The sequence below is a fragment of the Leucopleurus acutus genome (genome assembly GCF_964270905.1).
Source record: "Leucopleurus acutus genome assembly, chromosome: 11".
Taxonomy (NCBI): domain Eukaryota; kingdom Metazoa; phylum Chordata; class Mammalia; order Artiodactyla; family Delphinidae; genus Leucopleurus; species Leucopleurus acutus.
In genome coordinates, this window is record NC_139152.1 from 4074575 (window position 1) to 4100381 (window position 25807).

At 57.2% G+C, this 25807-nt stretch overlaps 1 protein-coding gene across 1 annotated transcript in view; it reads left to right on the forward strand.

Moving 5' to 3' along the window:
- The first annotated feature begins 881 nt into the window (after positions 1-881).
- The window catches only part of TEAD4 (TEA domain transcription factor 4), a 35235-nt gene continuing 10309 nt past the window's right edge, over positions 882-25807 (forward strand). Inside the window, exons 1-8 of the mRNA XM_082850855.1 lie at positions 882-968; positions 13976-14040; positions 14391-14453; positions 18048-18176; positions 19158-19201; positions 19685-19740; positions 22007-22146; positions 23184-23357. Of these exons, the coding sequence (XP_082706981.1) occupies positions 962-968; positions 13976-14040; positions 14391-14453; positions 18048-18176; positions 19158-19201; positions 19685-19740; positions 22007-22146; positions 23184-23357 (678 nt within the window). The 5' untranslated portion in view covers positions 882-961. The remainder of the gene's footprint in view (positions 969-13975; positions 14041-14390; positions 14454-18047; positions 18177-19157; positions 19202-19684; positions 19741-22006; positions 22147-23183; positions 23358-25807) is intronic.

Here is a 25807-nt window from a genome sequence, read left to right on the forward strand (position 1 = left end):
GTCCTCAAAGTCCATGCATGTTATAACATGTCCAACCATGTTATTCAACCTTCCTTTTTAAGGTTGAATAATACTCCACTGTATATAGATACTGCATTTGGTTTATGCTTTCATTCATCCGTGGACACTTGGGTTGCTTCTGTCTCTTGGCTATTGTGAATAGTGCTGCTGTGAACATGGGTGTATAAATAATCTCTTTGAGACCCTGCTTTTGGTTCTTCTGGGTGTATACGCAGAAGTGGAATTGCTGGATCATATGGTAGCTCTTATTTGGAATTTTTTGAGGGACCTCCATACTGTTTTCCCTAGCGGTTGCCCCATTTTCTGTTCCCACCAACGGTGCACAGTATTTTGCATCCTTTTGCCCCTTTTTGACTTAATGTAGAGCATCCCTGGCACTTGGTCCTCGTCTCCAACTTCTCAGCTCCGTCTGGGTTCTTAGAGCCACGATCAGAGGTAGCCTGGTCATCGAGCTCCTTTGACAGGGCAGGAAGCTGAGGTCTATGGATGGGAGATAACCTGCCCTTGACCCCCCAAATCTTCCACCTCACTCTTCGTTCCCTGGGATCCCCGGCCTTTCCCTTTGAGGTCCTGTGCCCTGATCGCCAGGAAAGGAGAAGCACCTAGTTTGGGGGTGGTGCTGCCTGGGTTCCCCCCCCCCCGACCCTGGTCCACACATTCACCCACCAATGCCGTGGTTTCTGCCCAAACAGGTCCAACGGGCGCTCCTCCAAGCGGAGCCTTGGAGGGCACGGCCGGCACCATTACCTCCAACGAGTGGAGCTCTCCCAACTCCCCCGAGGGGAGCAACGTCTCTGGGGGCAGCCAGGCCTTGGACAAGCCCATCGACAATGACGCGGAGGGCGTGTGGAGCCCCGACATCGAGCAGAGCTTCCAGGAGGCCCTGGCCATCTACCCGCCCTGCGGTCGGCGCAAGATCATCCTCTCAGACGAAGGCAAGATGTATGGTAAGGAGGCCGTCGGGCCTGGCCAGCAGCGCCCCCCAGCTCACGGTCCAGGCCTGGCAACAGCCTCAGCACAGCAACCACGCTCCTGCCAAGTGACGGAGCGGGGTGGCTTCTTGGGGCTCCTCCCAGGTGGACGCTGCTTTACTCTGTCCTGGGCTCCCAAGGGATGGGAGACGCCTTTGGGTGGATGTGGAGGATGGTGAGAATGTGATACTGGAAGACTGGTAGAACATCCCCCTGGGGCAGGCTGGGTAAGTCCCTCCAGCCATCAGCCAGGCAAATGCCTCATCTTCTCCCAGCTTCCCACCTTGGCTGTGTAGGCAGTTAGGAAGGCTGTCCTGGCTCACTCCCTCCCTCCCTTCCCCATGCAGGAGCCTACTGTGTGTCAGGCAGGGTGGGGCAGATCTAGACCCTGCTCACAGCTCGGTGAGGGTGAGCACACATGTAACTGTACACAAGGCAGACAGGCATGTCCCCGGAGAGGCTGAGGACCCTTCCCTCAGGGACGGTCCTCTCCAGCCGAGAGCCATCAGGTAAGGCGAAGTCTTCCTGAGCCACTGAGGATGGGAACATACAGAGACACAATGTCCAGCAGCCCCGTGGGAAGGACTGAGCGGTCTGCCCGGGGCTGTGTTGACTTTTGGATGGAAGAGAGGGTATCTGGGGGAGCAAAACGAACACTGAACGGCTGTTGAGAGGCTCAGGTCAGCCCCCATTGACACTGGACAGCCCGCCAGGACCCTCAGCTTGAAACGTGGGTCTTGGGCAGCTGAGGGGGTCTCTGACTGGCTGAAGCCCCTGACAGCAGAGGGTCTCGCCCTGCCCCCCCATGAGATGGCTCCAGGCCAGGCGACCACCCGTTCACGGGTGCCCCTCCCCCAGCGCAGATGCTTTGTCAGCTGTGTGGGGGGCCCATGGGGGTTGACCCAGCTCATCTCCGAGGGCTGCTGTAAGAGTTGCCACAAATTTAAGGGGTGCCTTGGACAACAGAAATGTATCCTCGTGGGTCAGGAGGCCGGAAGTCTGAACTCAGGGGGTCCCTGGGGTTGGTTCCTCGTGGAGGATGTGTTCCGTGCCTCCGTCCTGGCTTCTGGTGGCGGATGGCAGCCCTTGGTGTCCATGGCTCGTAGCTGTGTCACCCCCATCTCCGACCCTGTTGTCACATGGCCATCCTCTCTGTGTCTCTGTGTGTCCTCCTCTCACACGACACCTGTAAGAGGTTACCAGTCATTGGATTTAGGGCCCACCTTAATCCAGTATGACCTCATCTTAACTCATTACGTCTGTGAAGACCCTGTTTCCAGATAAGGCCACGTTGTGAGGTTCTGGGTGGACATGAATGTTGGGGGGACAGCAACACAATTCAATGGACCAAACTCAAATCTGCTTAGTTACTGGTCTAGGGAGTCGGTGGAGCTGCACAGCCCTGCCCACTTCATCCTTTACCTACGCCTTCCCCGCAGGGCCAAGGGATTCCTTCTCTCCTGCTTGTTGGGGAAGCAGGGTCCTCTCGAGCTAGACCCTGGGTCTGCTCCTTGGTCAGCAGTTAAAGCTCTCATCCTTCCTTACCAGCCCCTCTGCTGTGGCTCTGCTGGGGCCCCACTTCTGTGGGCCTCCACGCCCCGGCTCGGGCCCCCCAGGCCTCGCTGCTTAACTACTTCCTGCTCTAATGTTTGCTTCTTACTTTTGGTCCCTACGGAAGCTTCGTGGAGGAGAGAGCCGCCGTGTACGGAGCACCTGTGTGTCTGGGGTGGGGCTGCTGATGGAGCTGGGCAGGCGGGGGCTCTGGTATCCTGGGCTCTTCCCGCCGCCTTGGTGGGGAGTGGGGTGCGTGCTGGTCAGGAGCTGAGGTGTGAGGGGGAGGGGTGTGTAGGGCGGGTCCCGGGTGTGGCTGGAGAGCTGTCCTGTCCCTGGGTGGGGCGGTGATCAGTGGCTAGGCGCCTCTTAGGGTTCCTCTTCCTGCTTTAAGGGGACAAATGGTCTGGCAAACACAGGTGGGCAAGAGGCGCTCAGCATAGGGAGAAAGCCGAGGGTGCTGCCGTGTGGGGAAGGCCCAGGAGGCGCTGACCGTGGAGAGCCCGCAGACAGTGTTTGAGTGACGCCGTGGGCCAGCTGTTTCTTTGTGTGTGGTGGTAAAACATACCGTTGTAACCATTTTTCAGTGGCATTAAGTACATTCACGTTGTTGTGAGACCATCACCATCCGTTTCTAGAATTTTCTCATCCTCCCGAACTGAAACTCTGTCCCCATTAAACCCTCACTCCCCCCCTCCCCAGCCCCTGGTACCCACCATCCACTTTCTGTCTCTATGGCTGTGATACCTCTAGGGACCTCACGTAAGTGGAGTCACACAGTGTTTGTCCTTCTGTGTCCAGCTTGTTTCACTGAGCATCACGTCCTCAAGGTTCCTCCGTGTCGTAGCAGGTGTCAGAAGTCCTTCCTTTTTTTTTTTGGTTTTTTTTTTTGCGGTGTGCAGGCCTCTCACTGTTGTGGCCTCTCCCGTTGCGGAGCACAGGCTCCGGACGCGCAGGCTCAGCGGCCATGGCTCACGGGCCCAGCCGCTCCGCGGCACGTGGGATCTTCCCGGACCGGGGCAGGAACCCGTGTCCCCTGCATCGCCAGGCGGACTCTCAACCACTGTGCCACCAGGGAAGCCCAGAAGTCCTTCCTTTTGAAGACTGAGTCACATTCCGTCATATGATGGACGCCATGGTGTTCATCGGTTCACCCAGTTGATGGACATCTGGGTGGCTTTGCTTGTTTTAGTCGTTAAGGGTGGATACTTCTCTCCGTATTCACATAGGAGGGTAGAGGAGTTAAGAGACTTGATCTTCGGGCCCCTGGCGATTGTGACTGAAGCAGGGTTTGGGACAGGCAAGGCTGTGCACTTCCAGCAGGCCTTGGGGTGGAACTGTGCTTGGCAGGAGGGGAGCCGTTGAGTGAGGGAAGCAAGATGAAAACAGTGTTTGGCAAACTGTCCTGGCCTTGCCGGCGTCCTTTGCGGCTCTCCTTCCCTGTGCTGAGAGACGGGGGAGGGGCCGAGGCCAGGAGCCTCTTAGTGACGGGGGAGGGGTGACAGCCTGTGCAGATGCAGAGAGAGAAGCTCAGAGAAGCCAAGAGCTTCTCCCAGAGTCGCTCAGGTAGTAAGTGGGAGTAGGGGCCGGGTGGGGCAGTGGTCAACGCTCCCCATTACCCCGAGTGGCCCTGGTGAGCTTTGCGAAGCCAGCCTGCCTCCTGCTTGGCCCCAGCTCAGGTGGGTCAGGATCTGGACAGGGGGACCGGGGGGCGCCCCGCAGAGTCTGGCGACCGACCCAGCCCCCATGGCACCTGTCCTCTGTGAGTACACGTCCCGCTGGGGTCCAGACGCTGGCTTAGCCCCGTCTCGTCTTACCGGCTCAGGGGCAGAGCCAAGGCAGGGCCTTGCCGGAGTGGACGGGGGCTCGGCGGAGCGGAGCAGCCCTGCTGGGGGGTATATATAGCTCTGAGCTCAGCCCGGGTGTGGGACGGGCGGGGGAGGGGCGGTCGAGGGACCAGCCGCCAAGCTGGCTCAGACTCGGTCTCCCTCAGGCTGCTTGCCACCCCTCCTTCTCTCGGGGACCCACCCTTGCCATCCTCTGTGCCCTGAGAGCCCTGGTCCTTACCCTCCCCTGCGCCCCACATCCAGAGGCCTCAGCTGGTTTCCAGGTGGGCAGCTGGCCTCAGGCAGGAAGAGCAAACTGCCCAGAGGAGGATTTGAGCCCCGGAGTCTCTGAGGACAAGGGGTCAGTCCTGCCCCCAGCTCGGCCCCCACACACCCAGAGCAGGGTCACCCACCAGGGCCAAGCAGACATGCAGGTGACACGCAGGCGCAGGACAGATCCGCACTGAGCCTCCCCACCCGCGGACCGGCTCCCGGGCCAAGGCTGCCCCTTCCCCGGCTCATGGCAGCCTTCCGTTTTGCCCCGTCACGGTGTGACCCTCGCCCTGGCACTGCCGGTCTCTCTGACCTCGTCGCCCAGCCTGGCTCTGTCCCCATGGCAGGTGGCGGGAGGTGAGCGTGGCTCCCGTCTGGCCCGGGCGGCCTGGCTCCCCCTCCGGCTGCCCGCGGCCCGGGGCTGGCTCTGTCTTGCTCTGGACGTTCCTCCCCTCTGCCCGCCAGGGCCCTGGCTCTCCTGGAGGTTGCTCTGGATCTCCTAACTCTCTGCCCTCTCCTTTCCCCCTTGTCTCCCTGGCGCCTCGTTTCCTGTTAGCCGTTGGGCGGTTCTCATCGAGGGCCCCACCGCTCTGGACCAGGCCGGGCTGGGGCCGTGGTCTCTGCTCCCTGTGGCTGCGTGGTTGAAGGAGAGACAGGAGGAACATCTTTGGAAAGTAAACTGAGGGCCCTTAAGTTGTATGGAGCCAGTCAGCGGAGGGCTGGCTTATTTTGGAAGTTTTCTGGGAGGAAGTGGAGCTTGGCCAGGCAGAGGAAGGCGGGGGGGACTGAGCCTTGGTCCAGAGGCAGGGCTTTGCCTGCTGGGTTTGGGGGTCCCCGTGGGGATCTGGGCAAATGTTGTGATAAGGGACCATCAGAGGTGAGTCACTAGCTAACGAGAGGCTGAGCAGGGGCTGGACCAGGTCGGGCTTTGGTCACTGAGGCGATGCGACAGGTCACGGAGCCTCATCCGAGCTTCTGCTGCCCCTTCCTCACCGTGGTCCTCGGCCCTCCGCCGCCCTGTGCTTTGTGTCCCTCTCTTCTGGCCTGGAGCCCTGGCGTCCTGCTTCTGGAGGCCTGACGATGGGCGCCTCTGTTCACATCCACTCTGTCCAGTGGCCAGTTGGGCAGGTTGTTTACCTCTTCTCAGCTTCAATGTCCCCATTTGAAAAATGGGGATAATAATGATACTACCTTTTGTGGGGTTTTGGTTTTATTTATTTATTACTTATATATATATTTTTTTAAAATAAATTTATTTATTTATTTTTGGCTGTGTTGGGTCTTTGCTGCTGCACGCGGGCTTTCTCTAGTTGCGGTGAGCGGGGGCTACTCTTCATTGAAGTGCACGGGCTTCTCATTGCAGGGACTCCTCTTCTTGTGGAGCACGGGCTCTAGGCACATGGGCTTCAGTAGTTGTGGCACGTGGGCTCGGTAGTTGTGGTTCGCGGGCTCTAGAGCGCAGGCTCAGTAGTTGTGGCGCACTGGCTTAGTTGCTCCTCAGCATATGGGATCTTCCTGGACCAGGGCTCGAACCCATGTCCCCCTGCATTGGCAGGCAGATTCGTAACCACTGCGCCAGCAGGGAAGCCCAACTTATATATTTTGTGGGAAAATATGAAGAACTTAAAATGCACCATGTGACCCTTTGTAAGTGCACAGCTCAGCGGCATTAAGTACACTTACACTGCTGTGCAGCCGTCACCACCGTCATCTCCAGAACTTTCTCGTTCTTCCCAACAGAAACTGTACCCATTAAACAATAACTCCCCGTTCCCCCTTCCCCGCAGGCCCTGGTAGCCTCTGATCTACTTTCTGTAGATCATGAATTTGCCTGTTCTGGGTACATCACAGTAGTGGAATCATACAGTACTTGCCCTTCTGCGTCTAGATTATTTCTGTTGGGACAATGTCTTCAAGGCTCATCCATGTTGTAGCCTCTGTCAGAACTTCATTCTTCTTTTCAGTCGCTGGATGATATTCCATTGTGTGGATGGACCACGTTTTGTTGATCCATTTATCTGTTGATGTATATGTGGGTGTTTCCATCTTTTGGCTGTTGTGAACAACGCTGCTATGAACCTGGGTATACAACTATCTCTTTGAGGCCCTGCTTTCAGTTGTTTGGGGTATATACCTAGAGGTGGAATTGCTGGATCATATGGTGATTCTGTTTAACTTTTTGAGGAACTACCAGACTACCTCCCACAAGTGGCTGCACCATTTTACATTCTGCGAGCAACATACAAGTGTTTTCATTTCTTCACATCCTCACCAACGCTTGTTATTTATTTATTTTTTTCAGTAGACATTCCAGCGGGTGTGAGGTGGTATCTCATGGTTTGATTTGCATTTCCCTAAGGTTAGTGATGTCGAGCATCTTTTCATGTACTAATTGAAAGAAGACACCATCTTTAGTGTAGCTGCTGGGACGAGCGGTACCAGTGAACAGCGTGGGGCTGCAGAGCTGGAGGGGACCTCTTCCTGCCCTTAAGGAGTTCAAATGACTTGAGCCCAGGGAGGCACAGACCCTGTGCACCAGGACTGGAGGCAGGAGTGGCCTTGAAGATGGTGTAGGATTTCACCAGAAGCCTCAGAGCCCTCCAGGGACAATGGTGGTAACAGCTCGGGTGTCAGGCCTGCAAAGTTTCTTCTCCACAAATAGCCTTCTCCTCCAGCTGCAGGTGTTTATAGCTTCAGTTGATCCCTAGCCAGGGCGCCCCCAGGCCAGGCCGTGGGCATTGGTGGGGGCTGGCCTCCTCCCCAGCCCTGCCTGCAGGGGTGAGATGTCAGCTGCTGTAAAGGCACCCTGCGAGGCCTCTGCTGAAGCGAAGATCTGTCTACCTGCGGGAAGCTCATGCCCTTTTCAACTTTGAAAACTAATAGCTTTAGTTTAATAGGACCTTATCAACAATATTAGCAAAAGAACTGTCTTTGATGACCCTTCTTAAAGGGCATAAACCCTGAATATGTTTACGGCCCTGGGGTAGGGCTGGTACAGGGAGGAAATGAGACACAGAAGAGGCCTGTCCCAGACAGGATTTAGCAGATTTTCATGCTCCTGTGTGACTGAGGAAGAAAGAGCCTGGGGTGGCTGGCAGGACACGTGTGACCCTGGGTGTGGGGTTTGGAGAAGGGTGGTCGTCACTCTGTGTAGACCCTGCATTGGGAGTGCCCCGCCTTCAGCCCATGGTGGGTGGGGCTGTGGGTGTGAGCTGGGGGCTTTGGACACATGTCCTCTGACAGATGGGCCACAGTCTGGTGGGGTGTCCTTTCCAGTCCCACCCAGGCCCTCTCTGGGGTTGGCCAAGGCCGCCTGCCACACTGCAATGCCCAGCTGGCCTCCACGTGGTCCAGGTTGGCCTCCTGCCCCGGTCCGGGATCTCGACCTCCAGAGGCTGGGAGGCCCGGGGTTACGCAGCTGGTGGCAGAGGTGGGACGAGGATGCAGCTCTTGCCTTCCCACCAGCTCACCTGGATTTTCTACTCGTTTCCTCCTGCTGTTGCTCTTTTTCTTTTTGGCCACGCCGTGTGGCTTGCGGGATCTCCATTCCCTGATCAGGGATTGAACCTGGGCCATGGCAGTGAAAGCCCGGAATCCTAACCACTGGGCCACCAGGGAGCTCCCCTGCCATTGCTCTTTGCTGGCTTCACTGTGGCTTTACGGCTCTGCACACTCCTTACATCTCTCTGCTTCTCCCCCAGCTCTGGGAGCCTCCTGGCGTCTCAGTCATCCAGGGCACTTTGGCTCCTACGGCTCTGAGTACCGCTGTCCAGGAGACAGTGAAAACACATGGGCATTGGGACTTCCCTGGCGGTCCAGTGAGTAAGACTCCGCGCTCCCAATGTAGGGGGCCTGGGTTCGATCCCTGGTCGGGGAACTAGATCCCGCATGCATGCTACAACTAAGACCTGGTGCAGCCTAAATAAATAAATAGATAGATAGATAGATGCAGCCTAAATAAATAAATAGATAGACAGATAGATAGATAGATAAATTAAAAAAATATTAAAACAAAAACAGGTGGACCGGCTCTTGGTCCAAATAGTTGGCTCTCCCTGCAGGACCTGGGCCAGGGCCAGGTCAGGGCCAGGAGCAGTGAGACATCACTAAGGACTTACTTCACGCAGAGACCCAGGGAATTGGCCAGGGGTGGGAGGGGTGTGGATGGTCCAGAGAGGCGGAGCAGAATGGTCTCTGGCAGAAGAAACTCCCAGCCCAGCCAGGGGAGACATCCGTGGGGAAAAAGCAGCCATTGTGAAGCCCTGGGTGTGGCCTTAGAAACGGATGTTCCTGTGGCCTCGGGACAGTAATAAACCATGTGACTTTGAATAAATCACTTTCCCTCTCTGGGCCTTAGTTTCTTCTCGCTTAGGCTAGCTAGGACCCCTGGTGCCCCCTGGTCCATCCCCTCCATCCTGTGTTAAAGAGAAGTTAGGAGATAGACTCTAGGACCACACTGCGGATAGACTGAAGATGAGAGACTGCACGAGCTGTCGTGAGGACGCACGTGTGCGCACACGTGAAGCCTACCGTGTTCACTCTGTGTTTGTACGGGTGCCTGTACGTGCTCCACAGACGGTCATTATTGTTACTGTTATCACGAGAGTGGAAGAAACTACAGCAGTTCCCTGTGTCTGGATAAGGCCTGGATTAGAGGCCAGCTGGTTTGCAGGCAGTTGAATGGCCGGGTCGACCTCGGGAGGACCTCAGGGGGCAGGAAGGGAGCTGTTTGCCCCCCTTTACTGCAGACACGCAGAGAAACCCAGGGCTCCACTCCCACCCAGGGGATCCTCCACTGCTGAGCAGCAGGCCGGGCCTGGCTGGAATACGGTCCGAGGGGCCTGCAAGGGAGAGGAGGAGGCCTCTCCCGAGAGGAGAGAAGCACAACTTGCAACGTACAAAGACAGCCGAGCTAGCCTGGGACCCTGGGTCTGGCTCCTGTGACCCCACTGCTGGCCTCGTGCCTAGGGCCCGGGCCGTGCCTAGGGCCTGTCTGTAGGCAGAGCTCCTGGACCCTGTGGCAGAGGCAGAGGTGGTGCCGGGGCTGGGCGGGGGCTCCGTCCTCATGACATGGGGGTCATCTGTGACATGTGGAGTAAGGGTCTCAGCCGGGGCTGGGCGGGGGCCTCCCAGCTGCTGTTTAATGGGTGCTACAGAGGACACGCCACTGCGTCCAGCCAGGAGGCCCGCCCGGACTGGGAGTGGACTTCCTGCGGACCGATCACCTTTTCCGCCAGGCCCTGTGCCACTTCCAAGTGGCTGGGCCAGGACTCAGACCCGGGTGTTAGCCCTAGGTCTGCCGGTGGCCCATCCGAGTGGGATTTTCTGGGCTCAGTTTCTCCACCTGCCTGCCCTTCTGTGGGGGAGGTCGGATTTCCTGTGACGTCAGTGAGGCTCACACTTCGGGGCCCCTCACCTGCGTGGGCCCCTTCCAGGCGCCTAAACTTTTTCTTTTATATTTTTTTAAACTCTTATTTATTTATTCAGCTGCACCACATGCCTTGTGGGATCTTAGTTCCCTGACCAGGGATCGAACCCAGGCCCTAGTAGTGAAAGCGCTGAGTCCTAACCACTGGACTGCCAGGGAATTCCCAAAACTGTTTGTTTATTTTTAATTAATTAATTTATTTTTGGCTGTGTTGGGTCTTCGTTTCTGTGCGAGGGCTTTCTTTAGTTGTGGCGAGTGGGGACAAGTCATCGTTGTGGTGCGCAGGCTTCTCATTGCAGTGGTTTCTCTTGTTGCGGAGCACAGGCTCTAGGCACGCAGGCTTCAGTAGTTGTGGCTCGCAGGCTCTAGAGTGCAGGCTCAGCAGTTGTGGCACACGGGCTTAGTTGCTCCGCAGCATGTGGGATCTTCATGGACCAGGCAAGAACCCGTGTCCCCTGCATTGGCAGGTGGATTCTTAACCACTGTGCTACCAGGGAAGCCCCTCGATCTCCTCTTTTATAGCTGTTACCATTTGCCTTACATATTGAGGTGCTCCTATGTTGGGTGCATAAATATTTAAAATTGTTATATCTTCTTCTTGGATTGATCCCTTAATCATTATGTAGTGTCCTTCCTTGTCTCTTATAACATTATTTTAAAGTCTATTTTATCTGATATGAGTATTGCTACTCCAGCTTTCTTTTGATTTCCATTTGCATGGAATATCTTTTTCCATCCCCTCACTTTCAGTCTGTATGTGTCCCTAGGTCTGAAGTGGGTCTCTTGTAGACAGCATATATACGGGCCTTGTTTTTGTATCCATTCAGTGAGCCTGTGTATTTTGGTTGGAGCATTTAATCCATTCACATTTAAGGTAATTATCAATATGTGTGTTCCTATTACCATTATCTTAATTGTTTTGGGTTTGTTTTTGTAGGTCCTTTTCTTCTCTTGTGTTTCCCACTTAGAGAAGTTCCTTTAGCATTTATTGTAGAGCTGGTTTGGTGGTGCTGAGTTCTCTTAGCTTTTGCTTGTCTGTAAAGCTTTTGATTTCTCCATCGAATCTGAATGAGATCCTTGCCCAGTGGAGTAATCTTGGTTGTAGGTTCTTCCCTTTCATCTCTTTAAGTGTATCATGCCAGTCCCTTCTGGCTTGCAGAGTTTCTGCTGAGAAATCAGCTGTTAACCTTATGGGAGTTCCCTTGTATGTTATTTGTCATTTTTCCCTTGTTGCTTTTAATAATTTTTCTTTCTCTTTAATTTTTGTCAATTTGATAACTGTGTGTCTCGGTGTGTTTCTCCTTGGGTTTCTCCTGCCTGGGACTCTCTGCGCTTCCTGGACTTGGGTGGCTATTTCCTTTCCCATGTTAGGGAGGTTTTCAACTATAATCTCTTCAAATATCTTCTTGGGTCCTTTCTCTCTCTCTTCTCCTTCTGGGACCCCTATAATGCGACTGTTGGTGCATTTAATGTTGTCCCAGACATCCCTTAGGGTGTCTTCATTTCTTTTCATTCTTTTTTCTTTATTTTGTTCCACAGCAGTGAATTCCACCATTCTATCTTCCAGGTCACTTATCTGTTCTTCTGCCTCAGTTATTCTGCTATTGATTCCTTCTAGTGTATTTTTCATTTCAGTTATTGTATTGTTCATCTCTCTTTGTTTGTTCTTTTATTCTTCTAGGTCTTTGTTAAACATTTCTTGCATCTTCTCGATCTTTGCCTCCATTCTTTTTCCGAGCTCCTGGATCATCTTCATTATCGTTATTCTGGATTCTTTTTCTGAGCTCCTGGATCATCTTCACTATCGTTATTCTGGATTCTTTTTCTGAGCTCCTGAATCATCTTCACTATCGTTATTCTGGATTCTTTTTTGGAAGGTTGCCTATCTCCACTTCATTTAGTTGTTTTTCTGGGGGGTTATCTTGTTCCTTCATCTGGTACATAGCCCTCTGCCTTTTCATCTTGTCTGTCTTTCTGTGAATGTGGTTTTCCTTCCACAGGCTGCAGGATTGTAGCTCTTCTTGTTTCTGCTGTCTGCCCTCTGGTGGATGAGGCTATCTAAGAGGCTTGTATAACCTTCCTGATGGGAGGGACTAGTGGTGGGTAGAGCTGGGTTGCTCTGGTGGGCAGAGCCCAGTAAAACTTTAGTCCACTTGTCTGCTGATGGGTGGGGCTGGGTTCCCTCCCAATTGGTTGTTTGGCCTGAGGTGACCCAGCACTGGAGGCTACAGGCTCTTTGGTGGGGCTAATGGCGGATTCTGGGAGGACTCATGCCAAGGAGTACTTCCCAGAACTTCTGCTGCCAGTGTCCTTGTCCTCAAGGTGAGACACAGCCACTCCCCATCTCTGCAGGAGACCCTCCAACACTAGCAGGCACGTCTGGTTCAGTCTCCTATGGGGTCACTGCTCCTTCCCCCGGGTCCTGATGTGCACACTGCTTTGTGTGTGTCCTCCAAGAGTGGAGTCTCTGCTTCCCCCGTCCTGTCGAAGTCCTGCAGTCAAACCCTGCTAGCCTTCAAAGTCTGATTCTCTGGGATTTCCTCTACCTGTTGCCAGACCCCTAGGTTGGGAAGCCTGATGTGGGCTCAGAACCTTCACTCTTCACTCCAGTGGGTGGACTTCTATGGTGTAAGTGTTCTCCGGTCTGTGAGTCACCCACCCAGCGGTTGTGGGATTTGATTTTATTGTGATTGCGCCCCTCCTACCGTCTCACTGAGGCTTCTCCTTTGTCTTTGGATGTGGGGTATCTTTTTTGGTGAGTTCCAGTGTCTTCCTGTCGATGATGGTTCAGCAGTTCGTTGTGATTCCGGTGCTCTCGCAAGAGGGAGTGAGCGCACGTCCTTCTGCTCCGCCATCTTGAACCAGGATTTCTGAGGGTGGCCTCTTGATTCAGCCTTGGCAGTGGGGAGAGGTCAGCTGGGGGCCCCATGTGGCCTTGGCCGTGCTCTCTGGTTACAGCCCAGGTGGCTGACAGCCCACTTGTCTCGCCTCTTCCCTGCATCAGCAGCTCCCTCACTCCCACTGCTGCGGCCCTCTGGGCTCAGCCATGCCCAGCAGGACAGGGCAGTTCCTGGAGGTGGAAAGAGGAGGTAATAACTCCCGCTCAAACCCTCTCGCTCTGCCTCTCCCCGCCAGCGCCCTCGTTATGGTCTAATCCTACCCGTGGTCAATGCAGCTCAAGGCTTCTCTGAGCACGTGGCATGGTCCCGTAGGACACGGGCGCAGGGCCATCATGTGGGCACACTTCTCTCCTCCACCGGGGGGTGAGCTCTGGAAAGCAGAGAACCCCGTGTCCTGATCTCATTTACGGTAAGGGAGAACACGGGGCCTGGTCGTCCTGGGGGATCTTGCAGCATCACCTCTAGGAGGCTGGGCCCACAGCAAGCACTCGTGTGACCCGTTGACGGTCTAGCTGGAGCCGTGGAGCTGTGCTTGGCTGGGTTCCCTGTGTCCGGGTTAGGGCCACGGGTTCCTCTCTGGAGACACTCTGTGTCTTGGCACCTGCGTCCCCCGTCCCCCTTGCTGCCCACAGACAGGGCAGACATCCTGTCAGGTCCTGCTCATTGATGGAGGTGGTGGGGACCGTGGGAGCTGCCCGGGGGACGGGCCAAGGAGGAGGCTGCCAGGCTGCGGCGGGGGAGGCTCTGAGGGGGCTTTCCGAGCTGTGCGCCCACCGGCCAGAGATCCACAGCCCTGTCACCCTGCTCTCAGGTTAGCAGTCCCCCAGCGAGGCCTCGGCCTCCTCTTGCTGCTGGGAGATCCCTGGGCTCTCAGGAGGGCGGGAGGGGCCCCGCAGAATCCTCACCCCAAGTGCCGCTCAGGTTGGGGAGGGCCGGTGAGGGGCCCTTGAGCTCGCCTGTCTTTGTCCTGGTCCTCCCGCTGAGTGGATGTTGGCGTCTCTGCAGGTCGGAATGAGCTGATCGCCCGCTACATCAAGCTGCGGACAGGGAAGACCCGCACCAGGAAGCAGGTGGGCCCTGGGGCAGGTACCCTGGCACTGGTCGGCTCCCAGGGTGGGCCCGGCCCTCCGCAGGACTGGGTGTGGACTCTGGGGGCCAGCTTGGGAGGGGTCCTCTGCTGGGTGTGCCACAGATGGTCAGTTTCCCTGGGGTCCCTTCTGCCATCGCCTGGGAGGAGACCCCTCCCCATCCGACTGCACTTGTATTTAACTGGGAGAGGTGGGACCGAGGTCCCATCAGTGACTGGGCCTTTCATTCATTCGTTCGTCCATTCAGTCTGTGATGGGATGGGGGGCTGTGGAGGGCCGAGGATCAGGGGAGCCGGCTGTTGGGGAGACAGGAACCCCTCTTCCCGCCACAGGTGTCCAGCCACATCCAGGTTCTGGCTCGGCGCAAAGCCCGCGAGATCCAGGCCAAGCTGAAGGTAAGGCCAGGGCCGCAGCGGGAGGGCTCGGGTGGGCCAGCCTCCTGGGGCTGGGGCTCTTCTCCCAGGAGGAAAAGTCTTCCCTTGGGTGTGGGGGCTGACTGCTTACGTGTGGAGCCAGTGAGCTTCTCAGTGCTGAGGAAAGTGGGGTTCAGCCTGTCACCTCTCTCCCACCTGCACAGAGGACGTTGACTGGGGGCCGTGTCTATGTGTCTGTGTGTGAATGGCCGGGCTCACAGCATCCTGGGAGATACAGGCCGGTCTCCTGCTGTGCTCCCTGCCCCCTGCAGCCCAGAGGAACCGGGCACACCCTGAGTCCCATGGTTAGAGCAGCAGGACTGCCCTTCAGACCCCGTTTCTTGCGGACCGTGTGGCCCCCTACTGCCGTCACCCAGATCCCGTGGGTGGCAGGCCTGCAGGGTGGGGTCCATGCTGGGGGAAGGGCTGGTGGGGCTCCCTGGATCAGCCCCACCTTGCAGGCCTGTCTGCCAACAGGCGACTGCTACACGGGGGGCCAGCGCTGGTGGGAGTCCCCTCGCCGCGGGACTCGGGCCTCCTGGACCCTGGACCCGGGGCCCTTGGCTGGACCCTGGGAGGGAGCAGGCCACCCATCACGGTGGGTGTAACACAAGAGTCTATGGCTGCTTGGGGAGGAGCCAGCACTCGGGGCTGAGACCAGTAAATCACAGGCATTTTCATTTTAATTCTATTTTTATGTTTTGGCCGCACTATGCGGCTTGAGGGATCTCAGTTCCCCGACCAGGGATTGAACCCGGGCCCTCGGCAGTCAAAGCGCGGAGTCCTAACTGCTGGACCGCCAGGGAATTCCCCACAAACATTTTTTAAAGCAGTGGAAGCCCTTTCGTTTTTCTCCCAAATTAAATATCACCCCGATCCGTTATCAGAGGAGCTACTCTGGTCAAAGCTAGGTTGGCGAGAAGCAGGGTAGGGACCCTTCGTGCTAGTCACCTCTCAGCCCCCATGACTCTCGAACCCGAAAGCATCCCAGAACCCAGTTTAAAAGCCCCTGGACTAGAGGACCATGGAGGCCCCTTCTGGCCCCGTTGTCCGTGACCCTGACACTGGAGGCTCTGATGGCGTGGGTGGGAACTCCCAGGAGGTTCCATTCCTCCTGCAGCAGCCCAGCTGTCCCCCGCCCCTCACAGCTGTGGCCCAGCCCTCGCTCCTTTGTCCCCGGGACAGCTGGCTGGGCCGCAGCTGCTGGTCTCTCCCTCTCAGGCCAGCACATGTGTGCCCGGACATCCCCGGCCCTGCAGCCCACTTGCCCCTCACTCCCCGCTCTGGTCAGCCTGTGACTCGCCAGGGCCTGGTAGGGGACCGGGTGGAGAGCCGAATGTCCAGGGTTCTGTTTAGAGCCATCGAGGGGAGCTTTGCATCCCCGTGGGGGCCGGCTGTACGGCTCATGTGTGCTCGAGGAACGGAACCTGTCCCTGTCCACAGGCTCTAACGTGGGGCTGGGAACAGCCTCTGGACCGCCGGACAGGCTTCGAGGGGAGCCACGGACCCTTCAGTAACCTGCACGTTTTCATGTATGTGCGTTTCTCGGAGAAGATGGGTCTGAGGATTTTGTCATATTCTCCAGAGGGTCTGGGGCCCAATGTAGTTAAGCTCCCCGGTGGATGGCAAGGCTAGGTAGAAGTCTGGTCTGGCCTGGCTCCGCCCTGGGCCGTGGGCCCTCTGCCATGTCACCCACCTGCCTCGAGCTCCATCCAGCTTCCTCGCCTGTAAAATGACAGGGTTGAGCAAGGTGGTATCTGAGGTCCCCTCCAGCCGCAAAATTCAGTAGCCTGGTCACTGCTGTCACCCCGCACTCCCACCTGATTCCTGTCCCACTCGCTGGTCCCTGGCCATCGGGAGGAAGGGACTCAGGCTGCCGACACAGGGCTGGAGCTCTCTGCCCTCCCACCACTGCAGTTGTTAACAGAGGTTTGTGGGCCTCCTGGGGCGTGGCCTGCCACCCCATTCGTGTCCTGGAGGGAGCGGGCCTGGGCATGTATGGCATCTCCCTCCTGACATCAGCAGAGCCCTTGGGGAGAGACGGCCTGATGCTTTGGTTGTCAGAGACAGCCTCAGAGCAAGGCCCGAGTTTGGCCCCAAAAGGACAGTGGGCTGGGGAGTCCCACCACCCAGCGCGACCTCCCGGGCCCTCTGTGCTGAGGATGGGTGCCCGCAGATCCTGACGTGCCCCCTCCTTGGTTCGCTCAGCCCCCCAGGCCTGCAGAGCTCAGAGGTCATGGATGCGCTGTCCCGGACGGACCTTAAGGGCCTACTGTCACGTGACCCCTGTCAACACCCAAGCCCCTAAGTCCTCTGAGCCTCAGTTTCTTCATCTTAGAATGGGGAGCCTACGAGTCCTGCCAGCCTCACGGGGGTGCTGAGATGTTCAGAACCAAAGTGAGACAGCGTTCTTTGCCTTCCGGGGGCCGTCCCGTGTGTGCCCCATGAGCGTAAGGGGTCCCTGAGAAGCCGAGTGGAAGGGCCTGGCCCCAGACCTCATCGCGCAGGATGCCGGGCGCACCACCTGGACCTTCGGGCCTGACGCCGTGGTGATGCTACCCACCGGGCGAGTGAAGTCATATGCAAAACCAGCTGTGGGCTGAAAGGACCTCCCTCAGCAATTAGCTTGCTTATTACTCAGGACAGATTTGGGTCCACCAATCTGATTATTAAATAAAGGGCCCACTTATTTTTCCCTTTTAAAAAGTGATTCATCATAAAGATACAGAATTTCTAATCAGAGCTCCGAGTTGACATAAACCAACCTTTTGTTTCCAATAATGCTACCCGTGCTGAATAATACTTGCTGTTCAGTCTGTATGGTCTTCTTTTGGACCCACTAGGCTTTCTGACATACAGTATGTTGTCTTATTGGTTTTGAAGACCTTTGGGATTGGAGAGCTCAGGATGGGGGACCACTGGCTAATACAAGTAGTAACCAAGTATTATTACTATTATTATTATGAGCAGGTCATACTGCTGATTTGTTCAGATCCTCTGCAGGCTGAACCATTTTGGAGGGGGTCTTTGGACCATAGAGGGGACCCACAGAGGGCAGATGGTTGGTATTCGCATCCTGACACATAAAAGGTTCGGGAGCCAGGGTGCCCGTGGTACAGTAGAGATCCACAGGCCAGGGCTAAGACGGGGGCCACAGGAGACCATCCCTTGTCACCGTCCATGTGACCGAGGATGACCCCTGCCCAACAGATATTCATGCACCATCTCCCAAGGGCCAGGTGAGGCCCCAGCCACCCCTGGTTAGCAAGACCTGGGTGGCCCCTGTGTCCCTGAGCTTGGTAACAGGAGCGCCGTGGTCTGGCAGGTGGCCTCCAAGTCTCTTTAAACCCTGATGAGACTGGCAGGGCGAGTGATGTGCCCCTTGGACGGATGAGGAGGGTGATCAGAGCCACCGAGTGACTTCCTCAAGTCACAGGACCGGTTCCCAGCCCTGCAGGAACGTGAGCCTTGTCCCCAGGGCCGAGTCCAGGGTCTGACTTCCCTGTCACCAGCTGGACCCGCCTCTCCCGACCTGCCACGGTGCCCACACTGAGGCCTCCCTCGATGTCTCCCCAGGATCAGGCAGCTAAGGACAAGGCCCTGCAGAGCATGGCTGCCATGTCGTCCGCCCAGATCATCTCTGCCACAGCCTTCCACAGTAAAATGGCCCTCACCCGGGGCCCAGGCTACCCGGCGGTCTCAGGGGTAAGTGGGGCTGCCTGGAGTCGGAGGCTGGACTGCCCCGTCCTTCTCACTCCTCCCCCTTCCAAGGCACTGGCCACACCAGAGTCCTCACTTGAGTCCTCTCGGGCCAGGAGAGCCGGGGAAGGAGAGACCAAGGACCGAGGGGCCATGCAGTCGCTGGGACCGCCCTCCTGGGGGCCTCGGCAGTGACGAGGGTGCAGCCGCCCCGTCACACGGCCACCTGGGGGCTCTGCAGAGTTGGCCCCGTTTACAGAAGAGGAGGCTGAGGCCGGGCTTTGGGGCGGCGCCGGCATGTTCTGAGGAGCCGCTCTGCCCCGCCCCCAGCTCAGCCTCGTCCCCCCTCCGCCCTCAGGGGCTCCTTCCAGGTAAAGGGCTGATGTCCAGGAACAAAGTCCTCTCGAATTTTAAACTGAGAATGGGTCTCTTGGCCGTGGCCACGTGGGTCCCACTCTAAGAACAGTCCAGAGAGGCCCCTCCTCCCCGGGGCTGAGTCCTCCCAGGGTGTTGTAGGCTGTTGGGACTGACGCACCGCCCCAGGCCCTGTGTCTGGGGAGGCTCTCGTCCAGCATTTTTCCGAGTGTGTCCAGAGGCCGCTAGTCCGGAAGGGCGTTGAGTGGACAGGACGACGGGACAAACGAGTGCACACGTGACTGGGGCACTCAAGTCTCAATAGGGTGCCTGACTCCAGATCTCTCGAGAGTCCTGCGTGCCACTGTCACCAGGCATCTGTCCCCGAGGAAGGGGACGAGTGCCGTGTTTGCAAGCCTGGGGGCTTCTCTTGGGAGCCCCTTATCGGCAGGCGTTCCAGAGGCTGGAGGTCCTTGCAGCGCTCGCGGGGACGCCGTGCTGCCTGGCTGTAGGCAGGCACCCTTCCCAGGCCCAGGCCCTGGCCTCGCCCTCCAGCTGAGCCCCTGCCCGGCCTCTCTCGACGCCGCTGGCCACGCGCGCTGGGCTCTGCTGACTCTGCTTTTGTCTCCTCAGTTTTGGCAAGGAGCTTTGCCGGGCCACGCCGGAACGCCCCACGAGTGAGTATGGCCACCGTGCTGCCCCGGTGCCCCCTGGGCTGTGCTTGAGCCCGTGAACTCGTGCCGCTGACCCAGGCCTGAGTGTGGGAGAGCCGCAGTCTGGGGTCAGCCTTTCCGGATGGCCCTGCGCTTACGGATGAGGCTCTCCTGCTCTCGGGCACCCCGGGGTGGCGTTTGCTGAAGCCCCAGTCTATCCGGGGCGTAGCAGAACCCGAGCTCAGGACCCCGAGGGGGGCAGGCTAGGAACCAGCCCTGTGGCTGGCCTGGGAGGGAGGGAGGAGGGGTGGGTTTTCCAAACAGACCCGCTGCTTCTGTGGGTCGGCCAGAATCCCGAGGGAGCGGGAGGCCAGAATCCTGAGGGAGTGGGATTCCAGAGCCACTGACCACCCGGGCCTGCCTCACTGAAGACAGCGTTGGAGCCTGACCGAGGCTCTAGGCTGCCACCTGCCCCCAGGCCCACGCGTCCTCTCTCGTCTCCCACAGTGTGAAACCTTTCTCTCAGCAAACCTACACTGTCCAGCCGTCACTGCCTCTGCCAGGTGGGTCAGCAGCTCTGCCTCCCTCATGCATCACACCCCTGTGGCTCCTGCTCCGGGTCCCAGGCCCTGACTGCTAGACGCCCCTAGCAGTCCCCTTAGATGCTGCCCTGGCACGTGCTCGCACCGTGCACCCCAGCTCCCAGCTCCACCTCGATCCTCTTCCAGGAGCGAAGCCCCCTGCGCCCCCAGGGCTGCCCGTCCTCCCCAAGCCCCTCCCCAGCGAGGCTCAAGGCTGGCAGGGTGCGCACAGCTCAAGGGGCAGTGCCTGCGCCCCGGGGTGGCCACTCCACCTGCATGTGCGCCCTGTCCTGCTTGGCTTCTGGGATGGCTTCCCTCTGTGACACTGTAATCCTCTCCTTCAAGGCGGGGGTCCAGCAGAGCATGGCTTTCCAGCCCGGAGCCCCTGGTTAGCAGAGGGAAGGCTCCTGGCATGAGGCAGATGGAGGTCCAGTTGGGCAGCACGGAGCTCCCGCCTTCCCCGCTCACGTGACCTGCTCTGTCCCTGCCTCTTTCTCAGGAAGGTCCCTCCACCTTCCGCTCTGCAGGGCGAGATAGGATCCTCGCCCTCACCCTCCTTTCCTGGCTTGGGAATGGCTCCTGCCTGCCCGGTGGCCTGGCTTTTCCTGCTCTGAGAGCGGGCCCTGCCACCCTCCTTAGGTTCCTGACGGTTGCTTGGGGGCCTCCCACCCCCTCTAGTCCGTGCTCTCCCCTCACGGCTCCCCCACCCCGTCTGCAGTCACATCCCCACTCTTACCCTCTGTAACTCACCTGTCATCTTTTTTTTTTTTTAATATTTATTTATTCGACTGCGTCGGGTCTTAGTTGTGGTGCGTGGGCTTAGTTGCCCCGCGGCGTGTGGGATCTTAGTTCCCCGACCAGGGATCGAACCCGCGTCCCCTGCATTGGAAGGTGGATTCTTAACCACTGGACCGCCAGGGAAGTCCATCCATCATCTTTTTAAAGCATCAATCTCACCGTGCTGCTTCCAGCTTAGAATGTGTTAGTGGCTCCCTGGTGCCCTCAGGACACAATCTAAGCTTAACTGTCACTCTGTGTGCCCTGGGCAGCGTCTGGGGCTGGTGTCTGTGTCTGTCTTCTGTGCGTCGGGTCACATCCGGTGTGCACGCCACACTTGAACAAATGAACGAGTGATTCGGCTCACCCGTCAAATGCCCGCTGGTGTGCCCAGCATGGTCCTCCGCCCGCCCCCCGCCGTCCCTTGTCTCTTTCCTCCCCGGGCTTCTGACGTACCTGCCTCACTGCCCTCGTCCCGTCCGCCACCAAGCCCCGGGGTCTTGCTCCCTCCGTGTCCCTCCTGTGTCCCCTTCTCTTCACTCCACTGCCCTCTTCATTTTCCCACTTGGGAAGAACCCACAAGGCCTGCGCCTCTTGTCCACCTTGCCCCTGCCCAGTCCTTCCCCCACTCGGAACAGGATCTTCAGAAATGCACAGCCGGTCGCTCCTCGGCCCCGCCTAAAATCCTCCCATTGCCCTCCTGAGCTCAGGCTGAATCCTGGACCCCTTACCTAGCAGCCAGGGCCCGTCTCTTCAGCCTCGTTTCCAGCCCCGGCACAAACCCGCCCTCCCCGTCACGTCTGCCAGACGGAGCCTCCGAGCTCATGGTGCATCTCGCGGCCCCGTGCCTTCTGCCTGGAGCCCCCTTCCCTCTGCCTGGAGCCCCTTCCCCTGTCTGCACCTGCTGCCTCCCACTCTTACCCCGCAACCTTTTTCAGCATCACCTTCGGGTGGCCTTTTCTGACGCTCTTCAAGGTGGACCAGGGGGCCCGCTCCCCTGCTGTGCTGGGCGCCTTCCTGTCTGTTTTCCTCACGTTCATTGCTTCGTTTACTCGCCAGCCAGCAGCCAGTGCTTATTCTGGGCCGGGCGCTGTCCCAGGGGCTGGACAGCGGACACTCATGTCATTGTGATAGTTGGTCCGGTCGTCTCCCTGGCTGGACCAGGAGTTCCTCCAGGGCAAGAACCAAGCGGAGGCTGCCCTGGAAGCCCGGGTCCAGCAGCCATCCCACCCCCCAACCCCAGCCAGCATCCAGTCCCCCTTGAACGCAGTTCCGTGCAGGGGCCCGAGGTGGCTGAGCTGTTCCAGGCTGAGCTCCCTGCCAGGGCTGCCCCTGGACCGCTGGCCAGTGCTCTGCCTGCCCACCCCCCCGGCTGGGAGACCCCGGTAAGGCAGACAGTCCGGGGGCCTGGCGGAGGGTGCGGCAGGGAGGCCCTGTGGACCGGCTCCCATGTGCCTTCCACTGTGTGCAGGGTTCGAGTCTCCCGCAGGAGCCTCCCCGTCGCCCTCCGCGCCCCCAGCACCCCCGTGGCAGGGCCGCAGCGTGGCCAGCCCCAAGCTCTGGATGCTGGAGTTCTCTGCCTTCCTGGAGCGGCAGCAAGACCCCGAAACGGTAGGTCCTGGCCTCCCTCTGGCCGCTCTCCCGCCCGGTGCTCACTCCTGGGGCGGCGGCTCCCCTGCTTCCCCCAGCTCCTCTTCCTCTGGCTCTGGCTTTCTCGCCCTGCTCTCTGCCCCGCTCCACCTTGGGGCCGAGCTTAGGGTCCTTGTTGCTTTCCATCCCCCCTTATCCTTCCATCCTCTCCCTCCCCGCTTCCTTCTCACTGGACCTTCCCTCTGTCCCTGGCTCTGTTTCTGCTCCCCACCCCAAGCCCTCTCTCGGTTCCTGTGTACCATCCAGGTGCCCCGAGGCTCTGTCCCTTCCCTGCTCCTACCACGTCCGCCTTCTTCCCGGTCCGGCCACCTCTCCGTCTGAAGGCACTGGTCCCAGTCCTGCCCGCAGGCCCTGTGGCTCTGAGGAGTCTCCTGTCTGCCCCGTGTCCTCGGGGACGCCAGCAGGAGCAGCAGCCCACCCCCATCCCGCCCCCTTCAGTGTCTCCGTCCTGGGTGACCGGCGTCACCTGCAAAGTTCAGAGGAGCACCTGGCCAGGTGGACAGGATGCCAGAGTCGTGGGGACTTCACTGACCATTTCACTTTGACATGTTCAAGCTTATGGTTTAGATGAGGAACCCAGCGTGGACCACGAAAGAAGCGGCTCTTCTTTAGCTGCAGCGAGGGACCACAGCCGCCGCCTCCGGCGGGGAGCAACCCTCGTATGGGCCGCTGGTCTTCCATCACAGACGAGATCACGGGGGTCCAGAGATAGAAAATGAGTCACCTAAGGGTGTTGGCGACAGAGTCAAGACTCAGTACAAATAGCGACCAGAAAGTGCCAGGCGCCTGCGGGGGTCACCCTACCCCAGGTGCTGGGCACCTGCCGACTCTGCTGTACACTCAGCCCCTCTACCGGCTCCGTGTTACCAGAGGGGAAACAGGCCCCCGCCGTGGCGTCCCTGCTCTGGGCCACTGGCCGGGCTCCGAGCCCCGGTCTGTCTGGTCTGTCTGCCCCGCCGCCCCCATGGCCCCTCAGACCAGTTCTTCTCTGTCCACAGTACAATAAGCACCTGTTTGTGCACATCGGCCAGTCGAGCCCCAGCTACAGCGACCCCTACCTCGAAGCCGTGGACATCCGCCAGATTTACGACAAGTTCCCCGAGAGGAAGGGTGGTCTCAAGGAGCTCTTTGAACGGGGACCCTCCAACGCCTTTTTCCTCGTGAAGTTCTGGGTAAGCCTTGGATGACCTCCTCCTTCCCACCCCAGCACGTCTGACCACGGGGAGAAAGGAGGAGGGGTGGGCCTTGGCGGCGGCGGGACCTGGGACACGCAGGACAAGAGTGAGGGGCCAGCACAGAGCGGCCCTCTGGTGCCGGGAGCTCAGACCAGATGGGGCCATTGGTGCCGCAGAGCAAAGCCCCCTCCTGATGGCGGGTGATGGTCACACCCGGGCAGAAGTGCGGCCTCAAGGGATCTGTAGTACCAGAGAGGACCTACAGGAGACCTGAGGGGTAGTCACCCAAGGCTTTCAATGCCAAGGTTTCCGGGCCCGCAGCGGGGCAGCTATTGGGCTGGGTGGGGCTTGGAGAAGTGGACGGTAGGCTTAGGCTGGGTCATCCCCAAAGAAACACCGAGCTTCTCCAAGAGCTCAGCCTCCGCCGCCCTCCCCAGCTCACCCCTGCATGGGTGCTGTGTGGGTAGAGCCTCCTTCTTTCGAAACCTCCTCCAAGACCAGGAGGCATAGGACCTCTTCCAGGGGCCCAGCACCCACAGAAAAGGGATGCCGGGAAGAGGGACAGGGAGGAGAAGCCAGCGGGAGGAAGTGCAGGAAATCCTTCTGGCTGGTGATCAGAGCCTCCGAACTGTCTCAGAGCCCGGAAGCTGGGCCTTTGTTTGGTCTCGGACCACTTTGATAACCTGAAAGCTGTGCTTTTCCTAGAAGTGGGCATATTCACACGAAAGTGTACATGCAGTTCCAGGTGGCTTACTGGTCCCTGGCTAGGAGCTCTTAGCCTAGCCCTCACCCGCAACTGAATCTGTGGGGCTGGCTGTCTACAGAAAAGGCAGGAACGGAGACCCAGGGCCCGGATCCCGACGAGGCTCCGTGTTTGCCCTTGCAGGACAGCTTGCTCTGCGAGCCGAAGGAGGTTGGCCCTGGGCCTTCAGGGATGGGCAGAGTTAGGCGGAAAAGGGGAAGGGCCTCCAGGGGGGCTAGTCATGGGTGAACGTGTAAGAGAGGGAACCGCAGAAAGTAAAACGGGAGAGGTGAGTCTGATCCTGGAAGGTCCTGATCCTACAAAGGTCTGGATTTGACTCTATGCTGGGATGAAAAATAGGTAATAGTTTCTTTTACTTTATCTTATTTTTAAATCAGTGCACGTTCATTGTTATTAATACCAAAAGGCTTATAAATGAAAACCGTCAGGTTGTCGTCCGCCTCCTCCCAACCCCAAGCCCAATCCCGAGAGGCAGTCACTGTAAATGTCACTGTTTATTCTGGGTTTTATCTCCTTAGTTCTAAATATCTGCTTATATTTGCTACACTTTGATATCACGACTATGTGTTGTGTATTTATGGTAGAAAAACACTGGCTATATTATAGCACTTTTCCCCTCATCATCCCAGTAAGTTATGTAATTTAGTCAACGCAATAAAGTGTTTAGATTTTGTGACAACGTAGATTGACCACCAGAGTGTGTGATGATTACATGTCATTTCTTGTGCAACTTTTTGTTTTTTCCTAAAAATAAATGGCTCTTTCGCTTGCACATTTCTAAAAAACCTACTATTAAAATTTTACAAATTGTTCTATCATAGCCAACATATAAAATTTAAAAAACTTGTTTTTCACGCAGTGCTCAGGCCTCTCAGAGAATTTATCCTTTGTCCCTTTCTCCTTCTGGATGCCTCTGTTCTGCTCCAGTTTGAACCGGTTTTCCTTCAGGCCTGCTCAGCAGCTGTCCCGAGACCTCTGTTTACTGCTCCTCTGTTTTGAATCTACAGTTTCCTAGATCTCCTATTTCTCTCTTTTTTGGTGTTCCCCCCTCATTTTGCTGGAATGCATTCTCTAGTCCCTTCCTAAGAAAAGGTGCATGGTAGATAAATGTTCTAAGTCTACCTGTTTGAAATGTCATTTCTTTTCAGTACTTGATTCATGGTTTGGGTACAGAGTCTCCATCGTAAGTGATTTTCCCTAGAAGTGGTTTTCAAGAACCATTGTTTGGTTGCTCCAGTGTCTTGCGAGAGTAGCCCGGCAGTATTCTAATTCTCTGTTCTTTGTTATGTAACTCGGTTGTTTTTAGCCTCTAGGAGTTTTGCGTTTCCTCTCTGTTCCCTACGTTCAATTTCACATTGATGGCCTTTGGGATCTGTGTTGTTTCTCTTCCTATTTTTGAGCCAGGTACTTGGTAGGCAGTGAGATGAGAGTCTCTCAATTCGGTAACTTTACTTATATTATTTCTTTTTCTTTGTTTTCTCTGTGTTCTTTTCCAGGAACCCCTGTTAGTCTGATGTTGGATATCCCGGACCTATCCTCTCTGATTTTTACCATTTATTTTCCAATTCATTTTCTTAGAGACTTTCTTAACTTTATCTTCTAATTTAAGAGTGAATCTGAGTGAATATTCCATGAAACCCAAAGTAACATTGGCATGAATGAATAGTTCTTCTTTCATGTAAAG